The sequence below is a fragment of the Phytophthora cinnamomi genome (assembly GCF_018691715.1).
Source record: "Phytophthora cinnamomi strain GKB4 chromosome Unknown Contig18, whole genome shotgun sequence".
Taxonomy (NCBI): Eukaryota; Oomycota; class Peronosporomycetes; order Peronosporales; family Peronosporaceae; genus Phytophthora; species Phytophthora cinnamomi.
In genome coordinates this window covers 291,140-312,626 of record NW_027150951.1, presented here as the reverse complement: position 1 = coordinate 312,626, position 21,487 = coordinate 291,140, and the positions used below count along the sequence as shown (strand labels likewise).

The following is a 21,487-nucleotide window of genomic DNA, read 5'->3' as shown; positions in this document are numbered from 1 at the left end:
TAAGTTCCGTAAGTTTCGTAATAAGTGCTTTACTTCCCGCATTCTCTCGACGTGCCTTCATAGCCTAGTCACTGGCGTGACATTTCAGACAATCTTCCTACTAGTAACATTTCGCCGTCCTTGCTGTTCAAACAAGACTGTATGCAGAGTGATTGCTCCATTCAAGACTTCGCCCTAAAGTTGAAGGACAGGTACTGGGTGAAGCACATGCACAAATAAAACTTACACTGGCGGATTCCTGAGAACGATAATAGTCGTTGAGTATCCATGAAGTATAATGCTCACTGTATACACGTGGAGCGCTGCCCCAAGAAGAATCCGACTGCCGAATCCTCAGCGACAATTTTTCATGTTTTTGCTGAAACCCACAACTCCAACACGATGTCTTCCCGCTCTTTGGGCTCCTAAACAGCAGGATACATGTATTAATACGTACAGTAGGAGATTTTCAAGATAATAGAGATCAGCTTTCAGCGCGCGAACGGAGACGACGGTCACTCGATGTATCCTATCACCTGGTTCGCTTGTGCAGCTTGATTTGAGTGCACGTGGCTCCAAGTGGTCAATAACCTGCTGGTTCCTGTCACCACTATTTAGCACATTACTGAAGGACTCCACTCCACATGGTTCATGTTCAAACTGAAAGTCCAGTGGTCTTTTTCATCCGAAGGAGGCCATTTCAAGATTCTCTAGCCCCCTGCACACGACGTCCGAGATGACAAACGACTCGAGCCCGTATCAAACAAAGATATCGCTTACGCCATCCGACTCAACCCAGCTGCAAGTGGTCGCGAAGGCTATCCTCGACGCCAACTTGGACCGGTACCAGCTCTTCTCTGACGTGGAAAATGGCCGAGTGGATCCCAGCTTGTGGAAGCTAGTCAAGACCAATAATGAAATGAGCGCGTACCTGCAGCGCCAACGCAGACTCGTCTCCTTTCCGTTCCAAGTGGACCCGGGACACGACAACTGCGCCCTGCAGTCGTTGCTCTGTGTCGGGTCAACTCCCAGCAAGCTCGACCGTGTGATGGATAAGGTCGCGAATCCCCGCGAAGGCGACATGAGCCGTGCTGCTCTCCTCGCGACCATCACAAAGCCAACCACGAGCGACCCGTTCAAGTCCATTAAGGTGAAGTGGATGGACTTGAACGTCCGATTCCAGTCCTTGGGGTTAGTCAAGAACCACGACTACGTCTACGTCGAAGCTACGGGCGTTTTGCATCTACCAAGTGGCGGTCGTCTCGGGTACCAACTTCTGCACTCGGTCGATGTTCCAGGAGCCCACGACCTACCGGGACTCGTGCGCAGTAAGCTCTCTGTGTGCTCCTTCTTCCGCCAAATAGAGGACAATTCGGTATCGGTTTACTCTCTGGGGATGATGGATTCCATGAGCGACCGAGCCAGACGCGCGGTGGTGCCGCGATTCATCAAGTTGATGCTGCCTTCGACGCAAGGCCGAGGGGATACGATGAGACTGACACTGGCGTCTGCTAAGCGCTACACCTCCATGAATCTCGCGCCGCAGAATCTCGGCGGCAGCTGCAGTATCTGCTCGAAGCGCGTGCTGCGACTGGGGAAGCTGCTGAATCGCCACAGCTCGTGCAGCGTTTGCTCCGCGCGCGTGTGCAGCTCGTGCAAGATCGAGAAGAACGTGCGGCTCGTGAGCTCCGACATGAAGGTGACTCGGCGGAAGTTCGTCTTTTGCTCCCCGTCACCCTGTCTGGAAAACGCCATGGCGCAGAACGAGACCGAGTTGTCGCTCATGGACAACGCGGACGGACTCGCGAGGTTCTACACGGCAGACTTTCGATCCGTGTGGCAATCGCGGTCGAGAATCACAACGTCCGGCCGTGCTTCGTGGTCCATTGCCTGCTAAACTTGCCAACTTGCCAGCTCTCGACGGCGATTTTTTTGTTTAGCTCGCTTGGGCCTCTGCTCGTGGAATGCTTGGGGATACCCACGCCTAGAACAAACAAAACCACGTGGTTTGGTTGGGTAAACAAACCAAACCAAAATTACCAATGAACCAGGTTCGAAACGGTTTATGGTTTGGTTCGAAGTGGTTTGAACCGAGTGAGATGCTTCAACCCAAAGCAAACCACGAGAATAGGGTTGGCTAAAAACCTCGATTTGAAACTGTTCACGATGCGGCTCTTATCGAGAAGTGCCGCGCTGCACAGTCGAAAGACCAAGCGCGGTTGAAGACTGGAGCCGCTGTCAAAGACGAAAGCTGCATCAGGGTGAGATGCCCACCGCCTTCGGGAATGAAAATCCTGCCATCCAGGAGGTGCAAGCGAATAAGCCAACCTTGCTACCGACACCAGCCGCGGATTCTAATTCTTCGGGTACGCCGCTTGCTTGCGCGCGGCCTTTGAAGAGAGCCCGCCCGGAGTACAGAGAGCCATATTGACCAACCAGGCAGCGGAAAAAGCAAACCATCGGTTGCAGCTGAAGCTCAACTCCAAACCACGAAACTCCAAACCTCAGGAATGACTCAAGAGCGTTGGTCTGGTAACGTTCAAACCAAAGTAACGGCTAGAATTGGTTCAACAGTCATGAAATATAACTTCGAACCAATAGTTTGCACTTTGGTTGGTTTGGTTGTTCAAGGCGTGAGTAAATTAGAATGATCCTTCCGTGCAATTTCTAAAAATAGACATTTCGGACAAAAATATATTGTGAAAACCGGTGATTTTGTCACTCCGTAATAGCTCTGTAAATCAGGGGTGTGAGCAAAAACGATACGTGGTAATTTGTACTGAATAGGAAGTTAATTTGGGTACTAATCTGAGTAAATTGGCTTAAATAGGAGTTGGGAACTGGGCTCTAAAGCCATCTTGTCAGAACAGAGTGGTGAGGGAGAGAGACAGCGGAGACACGATGTCCGCGTCCTCGACACGGATGCTGGTTCTGCTCGTCCTGTTGATTCCTCCTATTTGACTGATATCTTGGCTAAGCCGCTTGCTCGGTGGATTTATTTGTGCGGACTTCCTCGGAATGCCGAGGTTGGAGCTGACATTTCAGCATATTTAGAAACCAAATCGATTCCGACTCTAAAATAGCTTTGACGCGATGCTGCTTAAAACCGATTATAATTACGGTTCCCAATTCTAAATAAGGGATGGGTCGAAATAAATAAGGGTTCTCGTCTCTAAATAAGGTACTAAATCAGCCGATTTACTATCCGATTAGACATTCTGAGTGCTTTTCACTATACCCTCGGTATTTTGAGATCGTGATACAAACACTCAAATTTGAGGATGAATCAGAGTAATACCGGAGTGAACCATTCGATTCAGAATAGAAAACTGGACTGGAGCAAACCAAAAACAAATGATGAAATTAGTTTTTGAGGGCATCACATTTTTCATACGACCGCAGCTCGGCCAATTTTCAACTTCTACGAGGACTGAAGACACCACGAGAAAAAGGAGAAGCGATGAGTTGGCACTGAAATGTGAAAAATCACCCCTAGAAAGGATGGGGAGTCTCTACTTGATTTTGTGCACTACGTAGGTAGCGTAGGGCGTCGTCCATTTGACATTTTGTGTCATCCAAACACTCTTGTGGTTCTTGTCGTTGAAGCGTTGGCGATACTAGCAAACTCTGATTGTCGTGAACAAGGTCGAGCAAAGGCGACTATCTCTATCTTTCAACGGCGTGCTTGGTCAGGGGCAACAGGAACATCTCCATGCCTAAGCCCACGCAGTAGACGAGCGACGTAATAATGAAGCACATGCGGTAGCCGTACGCGTCGATCAAGAAGCCTCCGAGCACAGCACTTCCCGACCAAGAGAACACGGACAAGCCTTCCAGCGCATTCCAGCGCGCACGAGTGTTCTTGGGTACGTAGTCCATCAGGATCGAACGACGCAGGGGCTGCGAGCAGCGCATCATGCCACCCCGCATCAAGAACAAGCCGATTTGCAGTACCAACGGCTGGGCGTAGGCCATGAAAAACAGACACCCCACTGCGAACGCGCGCGTGAAGGCGATAACCGGCATGCGGCCGCACGGCTTGGACAACCGCTGCGCGATAAACGAGAGGATCATGACGACGAGCGGCTGGCTCATGAACAGTGCGCAGACGTGAATCGGCGTGAGGCCGTACTCCTCCTTGAAGAACAACGGGAAAAAGTTGATCGTCATGCCGGCGCCGTTGCTGAGAACAAAGTCCGAGACGAATAGAATGTACGGCACGTGCTTTGTGCGGAAGCACAGGAACTTGGTGTCGAGGTGGGCCATGTACCCTTCCTCCTCATCGTCCTCCTCCTGTAGGCGCTGTTGGCGCTCGAGATCCATCTCCTTGGCGGTCTTGCCCTTGAGCAGCAGCAGCGCCGTGTTCTCCGTGGCTGTGGGCGGGGACTTGTCGTCCACGGTGATGTCGTCCTCGTCCGAGTAGTCATAGACCATGTCGATCTCGCTGCCATTGCCCACGAGCGCGGGCGTCCGCAGCGGGGACGGCGTGGCCATCTTCTCGAGCAGCTCCTCCATTTCCTCCTGCGTCTTGTCCAGCATGTAGTCCCTGGCGCGGTCGTCATCAAACTGGAAGAGCATGAGCGAGCCCACGACCGCCAGCACGCAACCGAACTCAAGCACGGGCTTGAGCTCGGGCAGTTGCCACTCGTCTCCGTAGAAGAGTAAGAGTAAGATGCTGAGCACGGGCCCGAGCATCTGCGCCAGGTTGCTGATGTTGTACTTGATCATGAAGGGGAAGCTGCGCTTGCCGGGCGGGATGGAGTCGGCGAACAACGCCTCCATGGCGGGGCTCTGGAAGGCCTCGAAGAGTCCCCAGAGCCCGAAGGCCACGTACAGGCCCGTGACGGACGTCATCTCGACCGACAAGAAGGTGATGACGGCCCCCACGACGCCGATGGCGCCCGAAAGCTTGAGGATCGTGTCGCGCCGCGTGCGGTCGGCGAAGTAGCCGCCAGGCAGCGAGAATACGAGCTGCGAAATGCCCTGAATGCCCTTGACGATGCCCACGGGCTTGTTGGACGCCGTGAGCACGAACACGTAGCCGGCCACGACCTGCTGGAACAGAATGCTGGCGGCAATGGAGGCGGGAGTTAGCTGCACTAGCAGTGGACGGAGCATTGATACATATATGGAGAGGACTAGTACCTTCGGGCGGACCAGATGAAGAGCGTGAACGTGTAGGCGGCCCATACATTGTGCGTGACGCCCTCTCTGGACAGGAGCGCCATGGTGGATGCAGGCAGCGGTGAGGAACGGGTGCGGGGCTTTCAGGGCAACTTGCAGAGTGGAGTGGAACCCATCCAAGGGATCAAGAGCCAAAGAGCTGCGTGCGTATGTACTCATCGTGCTCGCTCAGAATCCGTACGACGTAGTATAACTTACACAAAGTTTTTCGTTCTTAACGAGATCACCATAACTTTATATGCGGGCTCGTCCACCACATTCCACTGTTGGAATAGCTCCAACGCATAGCGGCGTTATATTATAACGCCGCTATAGTCATGCATATTGCATGACTGGTTTCGTAATTTATTCCGGAGCACGTAATTTATAACTGCATGGTAATTTACGATACGTATTACGGGGTGACTTATGGGGCGACTTACGGGACGACTGCAAGGTAAAGTTTACGGGGCGACCCGTCAACTAACAATTGCATTCAACAACGAGTGGCCAGGAAGTGAGTAGCTGGTCTAAAGTACAAGAGAGTGCGGACTTTAGGTTCTAATATCACTTTTTATTTTGCCCTTTTTCAAAACCAAGCTTCCACTACGTTACAAACGAACATCGCGATCACTATTACCACTCCGTTTCAGAATACTTGTCACCCCTCAACTTGTCGCCAAATATTCTTGGTTTAACTTTGGCCAGTTGTGTTTACGCTAGCTACTGTTCGTATAACCGAGACTGTATGGTCAGAGCAGGGGATGCATAAAGGAAGTCTTCCCTCCCGGCGAAGCCTCGCTTTTGCCATGTGAGCGACCTTGTATGTGTTCTCCCCTCCTTCGCGAATGCACGACCCCATTGCGCACTGCAAACTCAGGAAAATACTGTTAAGCATCTCATCTGGCAACGCCCAGTACATCACTGTAAGCTCTCACCTGATTCGTTTGACATCCATAGCTGAGATTTGAGGTACGAGGGGAAGGCTGGGCGACATCTGTGGACGATTCGGGTGCAAAAGCTCCATTGAGGCCATCACGCTGTCAATTTTGAGAGCTCTGTGAAGGTCTACCCACCATTCAAACCGTCAGAGTGCCTGCGTTCTATTAAGACCAATCGTAGTCGTTTTAGGCAAATATTGACGAATCCCGAAGCACTTAAGAGGACAAGTATTCTGAAACGGAGTGATATCACCCAGTGTACCATATGAAACAAAAAGATGCGGATCGTGCTAGAGCAACCGAAGCTGCACAGTTGATAGACAGAAAATTTACATATCCCAGTATATTTGAGACCACGTCAAACCAAAGAATACTAATGAACCTAAGTACGAATCGCGATTTAAGCACACCACTGGAAAGGATAGTGTCTCCTCTTTCTATTGAGCCCCCGCACGTCTTCTAGAATCAAGGTCGATCCTGCCGCTTCCCGCGCTCACGCATGCATCCCTCCGGCTCTGCATCCGCCGACTGGGTCCGGTTCCAGATCCGGTGACTTCTTACTTGTGCTGATCGATAGTGACCACACCCGATCAGATCCCTTCATCCTCCTGACACCCGGGCGTCACTGAGCCGGATCGCGTGTCCTTACTCATCCTCTTCCTTCATCATCTTTTCTTGATCTGGATCCGTCATGGTCCGGGCCGGCGATTGATGTGCGTCGCCCCTTCGGGGAATCTTTCTTGATTGACGCTTTACCACAGCCGCCCCCGTCCGCAAGTCGTGTCGCACGGCGGCTCACGGTGGACGCCCCCGCTTTTCTTCCTCACTCTTGGATCTTCTACCTCAAACTCAGACGGGCCGTCGATGAGCTCTCATCGACCCGACGGATTGCCTGCCCAACCCTCCACCCCACCCGGGGACGGAGGATCACCTCCAGCTTCGCCTCAATCGCCTCGATCGCCTCCAGCTTCGCCTCGATCGGCGCACTCCGTCGCCTCTCGTCACTCCGCTCGAAGTAACCGCAACGGACCACGCCGGATCGTTCTCCTAGAGCAAGAGCTGCAGGCTGCGTACGCCTCGCGAGCCACGCTGATCGACAATCGGTCCAGGTTGAACGCCACCGTGAACCAGCTGACCGCGGATCTCCGACGCCTGGAGCGCTACCACTGGGCACAAGACGAAGACATGCGCCGCCTGCATGCCGAGAACGACGATCTCCAACAAGGCAGCAGCATCACCGGTTCCTCTTCTACCTCGTAACTGCGGTCCCAGATAGACCAGCAAACGACGGAGATCCACGATCTTGACCGGCACCTTGCGCGCGCTCGGCATCAACTGGATGGGGCGTTGTCTTCCAACCGGATCCTGGAACACGACCTAGATCTTGCAACTTCGGAGGCAGCCGACCTGCGATCGCAGATCACGACACAAGAGCATGATCTGTATCTCACCCGCCACGATTTGGACGTCACCGCGAGTACCCTGGATCGGGTCCAAGCGACTCTGACGGCGGCCGAATCCGCTGCCCGATCGACCTCTCCCGCGCAGATCGCCCCTCGTTCTGGGGCTCCGACTAGGGGTTCCCTTCAGCGAGATGTCGATCGTCTGGAAGCCGGCTAGCGCCAGGCTCGCAGAGCCCTCAGCCTGATCCGATCGGCTCGTGATGCCGCCCAGGCCCTCGTTGTCTCTCTCGAAGCCGAGACCCAACGTACCCGAGGCCAGCTGGGTCAGTCGCAGGACGACCTCGACGCGGCACTTACCGAAGAGACCCGTCTGCGTAAGTACTCGATCACTTCCAGGTCGATCGGCTAATAACCCCACGATATGCGTTGTTCCACAGGATCCGTCACTACAGCCGTTCGCCGTAGTGCCGAACGGGCTCAGCAGGCGCGCGACTCCGAGATCGCCGATCTCCGTAAGTTTCCTGCTCCGATCTGGGTCCGATCTAGCTTGATAATAACTCATATCCTCCGTTTCTTCCAGGATCGCAGCTCGACGACGCTCTCCGAGAGGTCCGATTGGCAGATGCGCACTTTGCGGACGTTCAGCAAGCCTACGGCGTCCTCCGCCGCGCTCAAGAACACTCGGAGGAAGCGCTGGAAGACGTGTCGGAGATGTTGATTCGGGTGCTAGGCTGGGTGGATCGCCGTCGGACCGAGTTCCGTCGAGAGAAATCTCCTCGGCCCAAGAAGCGTGGACAGAAGCGATCTGTATCGCCTGCTCCCAGCCAACTACCCGCCAAGCGGGTTGCGGATACTCTTCCTTCGAGCCTGCCTCCATCGCCAAGTCGGTCGCCCACTACCGGGTCTGCTGGGGGGCCCTCAGATAGCCAGCCATCCCCTGGCGGTTCCCCCGCGGGGCGATCCGCCACCGATCGCCAAGAAGTCATCGAGATCGACGACGATGGCGACGAGATCGGCAACGACGGTGATCGCGCAGAGGACGGCGGGGCCAACGGGGATGTCGAGCCGGGGGAGTCTGGTCGCGAGTCCGGGTCACTCTCTACCGACGAGACGGACCAGGAGGTGTTGGTCGCTCTGGCCCGCTCTCGATCTGACGCTCGTCGCCGTCGATCGGCTTCGCCGGCCCACGCTGCGCCCGGTCATCCAGCGTCCTCCGATCGGCAACCGGCGCCTCATTCTCCTGGAAGATCGCGATCGCCATCGGCTCCTGTCCAACGTCCCCGCGGATCGCCCTCACCTGACGGCGGCTCGCCTCCTCGATCACCTCCGAGGTCTCCTTCTAGATCTCCTCCTCGTTCTCCCGAGGGACCGCCGCTGACGCCTCCGCTATTCGCGATCGGCATACCCATCCCCGGGTTCAACGCGCCTCGAGTGATCAACCCTGCCAACGCGCAACCATGGCCGTCTACCGTCGTGAGCTCTCTCCAGCTTACCGGATTGATCCCGACTTCGTTCACCCGGGCGCTGGCATTGCCCCTCGACTGGCCGTTTCCGCGACGGGCTCGGGGTGTAACCCCACCGTCCCCTGCGGTTGGCTATCGTGCCGACCTGATTACGGGCGCGAACATCACGGCTCTACTAGCCGATCGTCCGTGGCGGCGTATGGCCAACCAAGAAGCGCCGCTGACCTTCAACTTGGATCTCCACCAGCGCGCCAACACGGGATTGGGACGGATCGCGACGGCTTACTTGACTTTCGAGTGGCAGAATCTCCCGGCTTTCTGGGAAACTACCCACTACCTCCCGATCACTGGGCGCCAGCGACAACGGGATGCCGTGATCGATCGGTATCACCACGATCGACGGATCAATGTGGGCGAGAGATGGCGTCGTCTGCTGGCTGACATCCTGCCCATGATGCGGGAGCAGTGGGCCGACATGGATCAGCTGCTCGATCCGTTCTTCCTCCATCTCCCAACTCCCCACGATTCAGTGACCTGGTATCCCGGTGCAGCTTCACGTGCGGCAAACGCAGGCCGATCCGGTCAACACCAAAGCGAGCCGGCGGAAAAATGAGAAGCTTTGATCGAGGCCGACACTCGGGATCCCCGGAGCAACCAGTACCGGGACTCTCCTCCAGATCACCCGGCTCAGCGGATTCCCCGGCTCGATCAGAAGTTCAATCCCCAAGCCCGTGTACCCTGATCACGCCTCACCTGCTACAGCTCCGATCTCTTCAGGATTTTGCATCTTCGGTGGCCGACTATTAGAGATCGATCTGCGAGCTAACCACATCTAGTCATTCAATTTCGTTACGTAATCCACTCACGTCTTCCTTGTTCTTCTATTCCCTTCTCTTCACGAGCTTTCTTGGGTTAGCTTCACTTCATCATCACTCATTCACTCCTCTCTTATCAATATATGAAGTAATACAAGAAGACCCTGTCCTCCGATCTGCCACCCCCTCTCAGATCCCTCACCTGCTTCGCTCACCCGAGTGGCCAACCCACCCGAGTGGCTTAATCTCACTCCTCCTCGTGAGATTGCATCGCCTCGAAACGATTCCGATTCGCTCGATCGCGGAGGAACTCATGCAACAGAGCTCCACAGTTCAGATCGGCATCATCTACCCAGTCTAGATCGCCATAACCCTTCCAATGCACCAAAAATTCCCGATAAGTCCGGCCGTAACGCGTTCTTCGACCAATCCTCATATCCACGATCTTCTCCACCTCATACTCATGCTCGTTTCTATCTGGAGCCGAACTATCCTCCGGCAGTAGGGCATCACCGAAGTCAAATTGATCGGTTTCGCTCACGGTAAGCTCGATCTGAGGTCGATCGGGGAGGCTCCGGACCGGTTTCAGTTTCGACACATGCACGATCGGGAACAAGTGGTAATCTGTCTCGTTGATTCGGAGTTTCATCGTATACTCGTTGACCTTTTCCGCCACCCGGAAGGGACCGTGCCACAAGTGAGCCAACTTTCGAGCGTAACCTTCCTTCACTCGGTCCAAGTAGAGCCACACCTGAGATCCGGTATCGATTGCGTGTGGTCGTACTTCGTCGTTCTGTCGATCGGCTCGATACGCTATCACCTCCCTCAATCGGGCGTTCACCTGGCTCCTGGCCTCGTGGTAGTGCTTCTGAGTTTGATATCGCCATCTCCGCGGTTCTCGATCGCGGGTCCGGGTACTTCCCATCGTTATGGTCGCTTCGAGGGTCGATCGCGGATCCCATCCGTGTACCAAATAAAATGGGGTGTCCCCGCGAACCCGAACTTGTGCCGTGTTGATCGCAAACGCCAATCGTTCCGCGTATTCGTCCCAATCTCGTTGATAGCGAGCTGCCACAAACATCTTCAAAGATCTGGTGGCGGTCTGTACCATTCGCTCGGCGGTTCCATTAGCCTGAGGCCGATAAGCCATCGTCGCTCGCTGACGTTGTCCCAGGATCTTGTTAAACGCACGGAAGAAATCTGCCATGAAGCCTGCTTCACGATCGTGCCTAATCACCTCGCTAGCACCGAATCTCCGGAAAAAGCATTCTTCATAGGATTCAGCGATCGTCTGGGCCGTCCGGGAAGAGCTGGCCTTCGCGATCACATATCCCGTGAACAGATCGACCCAAATCAGCAACTCGGTGTTGCCTTTATACGATTTGGGTAGCGAGGGTATTTGATCCATAGCTATAATCTGGAATGGGTAGGTCGCTTGGATATTCCCGGGCGATTCGCCTCTGATCGCAGGCCTTCCTTTACCAGTCTCGCAGTCCACACATTCACCCACGTACTTTTGTACACTCCTGAACAGGCCTCTCCAGTGGAAATGATCGCGGATCCGTTGATAAGTGCGTCCGATTCCTTGATGTCCTCCTTCCAAGGTTGCGTGATAATGATGTAGTACATCTTGATACAACGTTTCGGCACCACTAACCTCATCTGCCCATCCCGATCCGCCTCCGAGCGCCTTGAAGGGGCGCAGTAGAAGAGCAGATCGTTACTGTCCAACTCGTAGTCGGCCGCTATATTGCCGTAGGATTGAGCCTCATCTTGCGTCAGATCTGCCACTGTACCTCTCAGGTATTTCTTCATACCGGCGATCCACACCTCTTCATCCTGCGCCTTGCGGATCCGATCGACTCGCAACTCTCGGACGACTTCTGCCTGCATCGCGGTGGGCCTCGATCGCGACCTAGCCCTGGATCGGGTGGTTACCGGCGAGACCCGTGCCACTGCATCGTCGGACCAGACTGCTAAAATCTCATCCAGTCGATTTAACATGCGCAGATCCTGGCAATCGGCTTCTACCTCGATCACGACGCCCCCTTGTCGTTGGAGCGCGGCGCTGGCTATGAGATTGCCCCAATCTTGAAGGGTCTAAGAACGGCCACAAGCGCATTGAGTCCTTGTATAGCTTGGCTCCTTCGGTTGCTGAGTCTTTTCAGCAAACGGCTGATGGTATCGACTTGCTGCGCCATAGGGCTCGGAGTAGTCTTCGGTGGTCTTTCATCGTAACACCCTCGGGGACCCTCAAAATCTCCAGGCGTCGCTCTCGCATGAACGCTTTCACAGCCGACTTGAACGTGGAGAACACGTTTTCAATTGGATTGAGCATAGGTGAATATGGGCCAAGGCGAAGCAGCGTAGCGTCGAGAAACTCCGTCTCTTCGAAGACGACTTCCGCTCGGCAATGACACGGAGCATTGTCTAGCACAAGCACCACGTTGTCGAGACGTATCTCGCTTGCGTCACGAACATGGCGAAGCACGTTGCGAATGAAGTCGTTGGTGTTACTGAAACGGTTGGAGCCGAATCGAGTTTCGTAGTAGACCAAGCCGTGCTCGCTGATGCACGCAATAACGTGCATGTTCTGGCCGCCACCAGCAAACACTTTCTTGAAAGCACGACGTCCCGTAAGCTGCGGCCGCGAGTACGAGTTGCCCATAGATTGACATTTGTTTCATTCATGAAGATGATAGTCTTCCCCTCCGCCTGGTACTGCTGAAGCTTGACGAGATACTCCCGGCGTTTCTGCTTTGTTGGCCATCGTGTTCATGTACAGAGGATCCTTGTGCAATTGCTTCAACGTGAAGCCGAAAGCGTCCACATGATTCTTGACAGTCTGCGGCACCACGGAAACCCCGGTTTCGAGCTCGAGCATGTCCACCAGCTGGCGCAGCGTTAGGTCCGGGTCATCGCGCAGCTTACTCAGCAGAAAGTTGACCATCTCGCCCGTCATTTTCGTATCCCTCTTGCCTCCTCTTAATTGTTGAGTCAATGGCTCACCACGTGCAACATGTCGGCGCACCCAGTCCCGCGCCGTGTTGATTTTCACGCCGAGTCTCTCGACTACCGCCTCCCACACGCCACCGTATCGCGCAGTCTCCACCACTCGGCGCTCGGCCTCGAAGGCGTACCGCGCGTTCCTCACCGGCATCGTGGTCTTGGTCTTGGGCTGGTCGCTAGGCGGAAGATTGAAAAGTGAGGTCGCTGGGCCCAGCCGCGGAGCGATCCCAGAGCTCGCAGGTTCTTGGCTGGGCTGTTTGGCGCGAAGCCAAATGAACGAAAGCCATTCAATGCAGCAGCTTCGCGCGCTAACTCGCATTTGGCGAGCTTCGACCTTGAAGATCGATGCGCAAATGACCTATATCTTTCAGACAGATTCGATTATAAGTTTTTCAGAGGTCTTTGCCGAAGCCTGATTTGTTCTTTACGAAGATGATTTTGCTCTTGCCGAAAGTAATTGCTCTTGACGAACTTGGGCTGGAAAAGGTGTACCTCCGCCGTGACATGGCACACCAACCTTTCGTCATGCAACTTGCGGGCTCAAGTGATCACCCGCCTGTTCTGCTCGAGGTATTCACTTACCGTCTTCGCTTTTCCACTTCTCATATCCCGGGTGCCGACAATACTCGCGCCGACGCCATCGGTTCTCACGTCTCCTTTGCTTTCAAATTTCACTTATTTAGAACTTTAGTTTCCGGAGCTATCTCGGGTTTTGGAGCTATTTTGGCATTTGCTCCAAAACTAAACTCCTTGGAGTTATAGGGGTACCCTATAGCTCGGAAATACATCACGACCTTGCAGTGCTCTGCTGTTTTCCTCGTCGCCTGCTCTCTGTCACCTCCGCTTGCCGCTGCTGTCTCTCTGCCGCCGCGAGGTCCATCCCGGCTCGCCGGCGGCAAACGTGCGCACCTGTTCGCGTCCGCGTGCCGACCGCAGTTGAAGTTCACACGCACCGGCCAAAATTTACTACCCAGATCTAAATTCACTACCCACAAACTTGTATATCGGCGAAATAGTTTCTCCTGCATACAGGAGAATCTATGGCCGCCTTCTTGTGTCCGCCTCTATGAAAGCCTCGAGAAGTAAATGTTTCTTCAGCGCTAATTTCGGACACGGTATCAGGTTCGATGGATATCTGAATTCCAAAAGAAAATTAGTTTTCAACTCTAGTAGCCAAGCCAATCATTTTAGGAGTTAAATTCGGACGATCCGATTCGATAAATTATTGATTCTTGCATTCGTTCCAAAAGCCGCTGGACTATCTGCCGGTATTTTATCCGTAATTTATTTTCGGTATTTAGGATTATCTGGATTTTATGTATCAGAAACTAAAGTTCTCGAATTGATAACTTGTTATTATTATTATTATTATTATGCTTGAGCAGATGCGCCAGCTTGTACATTTTGGCACACTCGAGGTTCTTGGGGATGGACATGACGATTTCAGTGACTGTCGAGACCACGAGCAACTCCGGTGCTTCTCCCATTGCACACACGAAGCCTCGTAGAAATACGTCCACCACACGTTCGGAGCGCTGTCGGTACAGATAGCAGTACGATAGTCTGGCTCGGACGATGTTGAACTCGGTCAATTCGTGGACACCCGGAAGGTCGACGGAGTGCTTCAGGTGGTAGCCCAGAGGCTGTTTGATTCCGTCCAGCCCAGTGATGGTGGTAAAGCCCGTGGTCTCGACGTACACGATATCCCTCACGCGCATGACAGTCCCGACCAGGAACGGGTGAGCCTTCACTGCCCATTTCACAGCTACCTCATGGAACGGTTGCGACGGTGAGGGCTTCACGAGCTGTCCGAGTACGGCCCAATCCACGTAGCTGTCCTCGACCATTGCAGACTTGAGCTGCATGCTCTGGCTCGTAGGTGTCCGCAATCCGAGCATGCAGTCCTCAACAGTGCCGTCCAGACTACCGACTGCCAGCATGAGGGGGACCACTTCATCGTCACGCTCAGGGTTCTGTAGCCTCCACGCGCTCCTCCGCTCCTCTGTCGCCGCCCCGTACTGCTTGTACAGTGCGAAGCCATCTTGCTGCTTGAGCTTCTTCCACTCGCTCGGGTCGACCTGTCCATGGCGTGTGGTCAAGAAGTTGTGGTAGTAGTCGCGCGTTTCGCGCACCACGTTGGTCACGTAGTTCTCGAGCGCTTGTGCTTCTTGGGGCGGCAGGTTCACCGCAGGGAAGATGTTGCGTGGCAATGGGAATTTCATGGCCTTCCTGTCTCGCTAGGCTCTTTACTTAGGTGGTTTAACCGAGACTGGGGTTTGGCAGGTTGCGAGTCGAAATGGTAAATGCAAAGGCGACCTACCGGTAGTTGTGGTTTATTGGACCATGAGCTGTGCAGACTACGGTGATACATGTACATCGCATCTCGCAAGCGTTGACTTCTCAGGATATGGCGAGTTGAAGGAGTCGCAGAGCATGACGACGTGACGGTGACTACCAATTTCATCATGGGATGGCAATCGAGGCGCAGTGATCAACAAAGAGCACATGCTGCCCGTACTACGGCGATTCAACAGCTTCACCAATCGCAGAACGTACATGCTGCAGCTGTTGACGGACCGGTACTCTAGACTCCTGTCTAGGACGGGCCTCGGAGTGAAACATGTCGTTCACCGCGGCACTTGAGGTTTCAGACAGGTGGGAAATCTGCTCCCATCAGAACAATCGCACTTGTCGTCTGCGACTTGGACGTATTCTCCTTCAGCAGGAAGTGAAGCCCTGCCTCGATGTAGACGCAACGCGCAGACAATCAGCTTGTGCCTGGCGTGCTAATCGGGGTTGGCATCGCCGCAGCGAAGCGCAACGGCAGCGGACGCAACTGGAGCACTTCAACTTCCCATCTCTTGTGATTCGCACACCTCGTACAATTCACGATTTTGCCTCTTTCAAACAGCATTTGTACCGACGATAGTTACTCGAAGCAACTCGTGTAGGTATCCGCACCCGAAAGTTCAACCGCCGGATCTTGCTGGATGGGGGCGACCAGTGATTGGGCAGCCTTCCCTCCGAAACACTCACGGAAGAGGGGTCGACCCCACATAAACTTGAATTCACTATATTGTACCTCGCCGACCGGTCATGACCTAAACGTTTCCCTTCCTACTTATTCTCGCCGAATCTTCTCAAAATGAAACAGGTTATCGCTACACACAGATTCATTCTGTATGCTTTCATTCCTCCATCTCCGCCATAGACGAGGCAAAAGCAGCTATACCCAACTAGCAGCTACCCCAATCATCAACTTCTCCAGGGTCGAGCCCAAGCACCAAAGACAAGCTGCACCGCACGTTTCCAACGGCTCGCACCACCACAAGCCAAGGACGCTCCTCGTCGACAGGTAGATCGCTGAATATCTCGCTGTATTTCCTGCCAGGGCAAATCGCACCCGACCGCACTCGATAGACACGCACCCGTTTGGCTGCGAGTTCTGCTTGGGGGCGGATGGGATTTGCCTCTGAGCCAACATACATGTACATCTGAGACCGTGCTGAGCTGTGTGTCATTCGTGTCATTCGCGTCATTCGCAGACCTTCCTCGTCGCCCGCACCCTCCACTTCCTTCCTCCCAACCTCCAGTCATGCTGCGCCGCCTGGCCCTCCGCTCCGTCAAGACGACGCTGCGCAACGCGCGCGGCATCGCGTCGGCCTCGGAGCTGTGGAAGAACCCGCGCAGCTCCAAGTTCTCCATGACCAAGATCGTGGGCACCATCGGCCCCGTGTCCGAGCAGCTCGACATGCTGCAGAAGCTCACGAACGAGGGCCTGCGCATCATGCGCATCAACTTCTCGCACGCCGAGTACGACGAGGCCCTGCTGCGCGTCAACAACCTGCGCGCCTGCCGCGGCGTGCACGCCGAGGGCCAGGCCAAGTTCAACCTGCGCGCCGTGCTGCACGACACCAAGGGCCCGGAGATCCGCACGGGCAAGATGCTGGACGGCAAGAAGATCCGCCTGGAGAAGGGCAAGTCCGTGGTGCTCACCACGGACGCGGCCTTCGAGCTCAAGGGCACGGCCGACAAGTTCTACGTGACGTACCAGCAGCTGGCCGAGACCGTCAAGGTGGGCGACACGGTGCTGCTCTCGGACGGCCTCATCCGCCTCACGTGCACGAGCGTGGGCAAGGGCGAGATCACGTGCGAGATCAACAACACGGAGGAGATCGGCAACCGCAAGGGCGTGAACCTGCCGGGCCTCATCGTGGAGCTGCCGGCGCTGTCGGAGAAGGACAAGCGCGACCTGGACTGGGGCGTGGCGCACGACATCGACTTCATCGCCGCGTCCTTCATCCGCAAGGCCAGCGACGTGAACGAGATCCGCGCGTTCGTGGACGAGTGCATCAAGAAGCACTGGGCCGACCAGCCCAAGTACATCGCGCCCAAGATCATCTCCAAGGTGGAGAACCTCGAGGGCGTGCAGAACTTCGAGGAGATCCTCGAGGCCTCGGACGGTATCATGTGCGCGCGCGGCGACCTCGGTGTTGAAGTGCCCGCCCAGAAGGTGCTGACCTACCAGAAGATGATGGTGGACCGCTGCAACGCCGTTGGCAAGCCCGTGATCGTGGCTACGCAGATGCTCGAGTCGATGCAGAACAACCCGCGCCCGACGCGCGCCGAGGTTTCGGACGTTGGCAACGCCGTGCTGGACGGCGCCGACTGCGTGATGCTCAGCGGCGAGTCTGCGCAGGGCAAGTACCCGGTCGAGTCGGTGGCCACCATGAACACGGTGATCAAGGAGGCCGACGAGCTGCTGCTGCAGCCCACGTACCGCGCCAAATTCCAGTTCGACCCGCCCACGTCGGACGTCGAGTCGGCCGTGTCCTCTGCTGTCAAGACGGCCAACGAGATGAACGCGCAGCTCATGATCGTGCTGACCGCCACGGGCTACACGGCCCGCAAGGTGGCCAAGTACAAGCCGACGGTGCCCGTCATGTGCTTCACGACCAACCTCAAGGTGGGCCGCCAGCTCCAGATCCACCGCGGCCTCTACCCCGTCGTGCCCGACTACCTCGACCGCCGCCCCACCACCGCCGAGGCCATCGCGCACGCCAAGAAGATGGGCTGGCTGGCCTCGGGCGACCGCGTCGTTGTCATCAGCGGCGACAAGCTCTCGGACGACCTCGGCCGGGAAATCGTCATGGGCGTCGCCGACGTGCAGTAAGCGCAGCTCCAGACTGAGACCCACGGCCTCGTGCAGGCTTGCTTATGAGCCGACAATACACAGCGTTAGAATGTTTTGTATTACGTTGCTAGCTAGCGTCTCACTACCGTGCCCGTCCGTGCGTTGGTGTCCTGCCTCATGCGATCTCGCAACGACCCCATCCGCGGACGAGCTTTGGCCATGCTCGTCTTGGGAAACGCGTCTTTGAGGATGCGCGCTACGATTCCAGCCTGGCCGGCTCCAGGCAAAGCATCCTTTAAGCCTATCTCGAGTTCCTGCACACCCTGGAGCTCACCCAGTCGTTGAAAACTCGCTGTCGCTTCAGCGCGTGCGGTGGCGTCCTTGCTCTCTCGAAATGCTGCTAACGCTCGATACACCGTTCGTAAAGACTCGCTGCCTTTGTGAGCCAAGCTTTGCTGGTCTTGCTGCATGTGCAGCAGACTCGACGCTATGATCTTTGCCGCCGATCCGCACAACTTGCCGTTCTTGTTCGCGCCGTACCGCGCAGCAGCAGCCAGAAGCGGCAGACCAGCGAGGTGCGTTGCGAGCTCTTCAGCTGCAGCTGCAGCAGCATCTCGGAGGAACTTCTTCTCGCACACTGAGCGGCGAAGAAGAACATCCACCACCTCCGGGTGAGCGCTGCCGAGCAGCGGACGCTCTAGAATGGACCGAGGTAGGAACCGGAAGCACTCCGCACACGCCAGCAGACCGTTTTTTGATGGCGTCGAGCGGAGACTGTCGCATTCAATTGCAAGTGGCCGCAGGAACTCCTCGACCTGCTTGCTGGCAACCACCTCGCTGTGGTGAACTATGATCCTGCGCAGCATCACAACAGCCTCGTACAGCTGCAGCCAGTCCGTTTCCTTGGTAAGGACGTGCACGACGTCATCCACCGAAGCGCGCGATACTTCTGGAACACGTGTGAGCTCTTCTGTCGTCAGCACGACTGCACTCTTGTCGTCCGCGACTTGGCCAACATCGCCCTCTCCATCAGCCGGTAGTGAAGCTTGGCGCTGTTCTTCTATCTCGAGACAAACATCCGCGCCGTATTGCTGGAGAAGCTCATCGTTCGTCTTCATCTGAGTCATGGTCTTTGAGCTTGGTGTTGCGTGGAGGAATACCCCGTCGGATGGCTTGGACTCAGTTCTTCCCCGGAAACTTTAGCACTGCCCACATACCTCCACCACGCCGGAGTCGGAGCCAGAAGATTTCGAGCGCTATATCGAGAGAGGGAAGGAAGGGCGCCACTCCATTGTGAAAGTCCTCAATGTTCAGGTTGAAGTGGTCGCTTCGAGGTAAACATAGCAAATCTTATCGGCGAGTAATGTTGGTAAGCTTCGACTCTGTGAAGTCACCAGCAATGTGTGTGTGTGTGTGCTTGATCTCCACCTCGCCAGTGCTCGTCACGATATTATTTAGCGTACGTAGATCGCGCAGTCTTGGGCTGTATCAACACACCAGTCACGTACATGTACGACATCCGGTCTCGTCGATCTCTGCGTCTCGTCGATATGGTAGCGGAGTTGTCCCACGACGCGGACTGGTGGTCCCTCGCAACGTCGTCCTGCCGTGCCGTGCTGTGCCGTTCGTGCAACTTGGTGCAGGAACTTCAGTGCACATCCAGCGCTGTCGAGCTCCGTTGATAACGGAGCTACAGTACCGCCAACAGCAGCGTCGAGGTCAGGCACGACTAGATAGCGCGGGGATTTGAACCACGCCATCCTGAGAATTCAGTTCGCGTGATGCATTGCGTCTTCAATCAACGCCCACAACCTACAACTACCCTTGCGCCAGACCCGCAAGTGAAACGCAGCTACATGTACAGTAGTTGAACACCACGAACCATCGACGTCGACGGGCAAAGTCCAGCAATTGGCAACGCCGGCCCGACTCGCATTTGTATTTGACTGAAGGAGACGAGGCCCCGCGGCGCAAAGAGCACGCAGGTTTCATCAGGGACGCACTGTGCCTACTCGTTCACATACCTGCAGCACTTTGGTGGTCATTAACGATTTCGCTTCGCGATCAGCAAACAGGCCAACGTCAGTCTCGAGTTCACGAGAGGAGGGAGGATCCCAGCGAGACAGGAAGGCTATGAAGTTCCCACTGCCACGCAACATCTTCCCTGCGGTGAACCTGCCGCCCCAAGAAGCAGAAGCGCTCGAGAACTACGCGACCAACGTGGTGCGCGAAACGCGCGACTACTACCACAACTTCTTGACCACACGCCATGGACAGGTCGACCCGAGCGAGTGGAAGAAGCTCAAGCAGCAAGATAGCTTCGCACTGTACAAGCAGCACGGAGCGGCGGCAGAGGAGCGGAGGAGCGCGTGGAGGTTACAGAACCCTGAGCGTGACGATGAAGTGGTCCCCCTCATGCTGGCAGTCGGTAGTCTGGACGGCACTGTTGAGGACTGCATGCTCGGATTGCGGACACCTACGAGCCAGAGCATGCAGCTCAAGTCTGCAATGGTCGAGGACGGCTACGTGGATTGGGCCGTACTCGGACAGCTCGTGAAGCCCTCACCGTCGCAACCGTTCCATGAGGTAGCTGTGAAATGGGCAGTGAAGGCTCACCCGTTCCTAGTTGGGACTGTCATGCGCGTGAGGGATATCGTGTACGTCGAGACCACGGGCTTTACCACCATCACTGGGCTGGACGGAATCAAACAGCCTCTGGGCTACCACCTGAAGCACTCCGTCGACCTTCCGGATGTCCACGAATTGACCGAGTTCAACATCGTCCGAGCCAGACTATCATACTGCTATCTGTACCGACAGCGCTCCGAACGTGTGGTGGACGTATTTCTACGAGGCTTCGTGTGTGCAATGGGAGAAGCACCGGAGTTGCTCGTGGTCTCGACAGTCACTGAAATCGTCATGTCCATCCCCAAGAACCTCGAGTGTGCCAAGATGTACAAGCTGGCGTATCTGCTCAAGCATTCCACCCCTCCAGCAAAGTCTCACGAAAGTTGCAAGGAGTGCTCGCTGTGTAAACGCATGGTGAGGCCTGCAGTACCCGGAGACATCCACAAGATCTGCTGCGTTTGCTGCGCACGCGTGTGCTCGAGTTGCCGCGTCGTCCACAAGATGGTCAAGGTTTCACCTTACACGCCAGGCGTTACTTCCGAGAAAATGTCATTCTGCGTGCGCTGTGTGCGCGCAGCCTCGGAGATCAACGCATCGCTCGTGGCAGCCCGCTCTGTACGAGACGCGGACTCGGAAGCGATACCAGAGCACGATATTTTGCTCTGGAATATTGATGTTACCAGCTCGACGCACTCACAGTCATCGTCAGCACAAAGTAAAAGCGAAGTGAACTCCCCATAGTCTAATAGCGTAGGAAATCATAGAAATTTGAACTCGGTCGTTCCTGGTCGTATCGATCTGCTGTGCCAATCTCATTTTTACATGAAGTTGAAGTGGAGCGCAGGATCTCCGAGCTTGATTTGCAAATAGAAAGCCCAAGAGAGAGAAAAGTAGTGTTCCCTCCTTGGCTGTAGAGCATCATATGATCGATGCTCTCCACCGCCCCTCCCTC

General features: G+C 55.3%; 6 protein-coding genes across 7 annotated transcripts; 3 read left to right on the top strand and 3 right to left on the bottom strand.

The window, feature by feature from the left end:
- Positions 1-715: 715 nt before the first annotated feature.
- IUM83_17943 (uncharacterized protein) lies at positions 716-1,876 on the top strand (the record flags this gene model as incomplete). Its single annotated transcript, XM_067942914.1, has 1 exon — positions 716-1,876. One exon carries the CDS (start codon positions 716-718, stop codon positions 1,874-1,876), a length of 1,161 nt encoding a protein of 386 aa, XP_067795956.1.
- A 1,769-nt stretch (positions 1,877-3,645) lies between these two features.
- On the bottom strand, positions 3,646-5,207 carry IUM83_17942 (Major Facilitator Superfamily (MFS); the record flags this gene model as incomplete). Its single annotated transcript, XM_067942913.1, has 2 exons — positions 3,646-5,047; positions 5,125-5,207. 2 exons carry the CDS (start codon positions 5,205-5,207, stop codon positions 3,646-3,648), a joined length of 1,485 nt encoding a protein of 494 aa, XP_067795889.1.
- Positions 5,208-7,460: 2,253 nt separating this feature from the next.
- Positions 7,461-14,995, bottom strand: IUM83_17941 (the record flags this gene model as incomplete). 2 transcript variants are annotated; one of them, XM_067942911.1, is made up of 2 exons in its annotated part: positions 7,461-8,028; positions 14,175-14,995. In XM_067942911.1, the coding sequence occupies 2 exons, from the start codon at positions 14,993-14,995 to the stop codon at positions 7,461-7,463; spliced, it is 1,389 nt and encodes a 462-aa protein (XP_067795892.1). The 2 variants fall into 2 exon arrangements, with proteins under 2 accessions (XP_067795892.1, XP_067795891.1); XM_067942912.1 differs by lacking the exon at positions 14,175-14,995 and adding an exon at positions 8,603-8,747 and having other exon boundaries at positions 7,461-7,891.
- Positions 14,996-16,067: 1,072 nt separating this feature from the next.
- Positions 16,068-17,946, top strand: IUM83_17940 (Pyruvate kinase; the record flags this gene model as incomplete). The annotated part of the gene is made up of 2 exons (XM_067942910.1): positions 16,068-16,128; positions 16,319-17,946. 2 exons carry the CDS (start codon positions 16,068-16,070, stop codon positions 17,944-17,946), a joined length of 1,689 nt encoding a protein of 562 aa, XP_067795965.1.
- Positions 17,947-18,038: 92 nt separating this feature from the next.
- IUM83_17939 (Armadillo-type fold) lies at positions 18,039-19,034 on the bottom strand (the record flags this gene model as incomplete). The annotated part of the gene is made up of 1 exon (XM_067942909.1): positions 18,039-19,034. The coding sequence occupies one exon, from the start codon at positions 19,032-19,034 to the stop codon at positions 18,039-18,041; it is 996 nt and encodes a 331-aa protein (XP_067795921.1).
- Positions 19,035-20,040: 1,006 nt separating this feature from the next.
- On the top strand, positions 20,041-21,276 carry IUM83_17938 (FYVE-FINGER-CONTAINING RAB5 EFFECTOR PROTEIN RABENOSYN-5-RELATED; the record flags this gene model as incomplete). Its single annotated transcript, XM_067942908.1, has 1 exon — positions 20,041-21,276. One exon carries the CDS (start codon positions 20,041-20,043, stop codon positions 21,274-21,276), a length of 1,236 nt encoding a protein of 411 aa, XP_067795920.1.
- Positions 21,277-21,487: the final 211 nt, after the last annotated feature.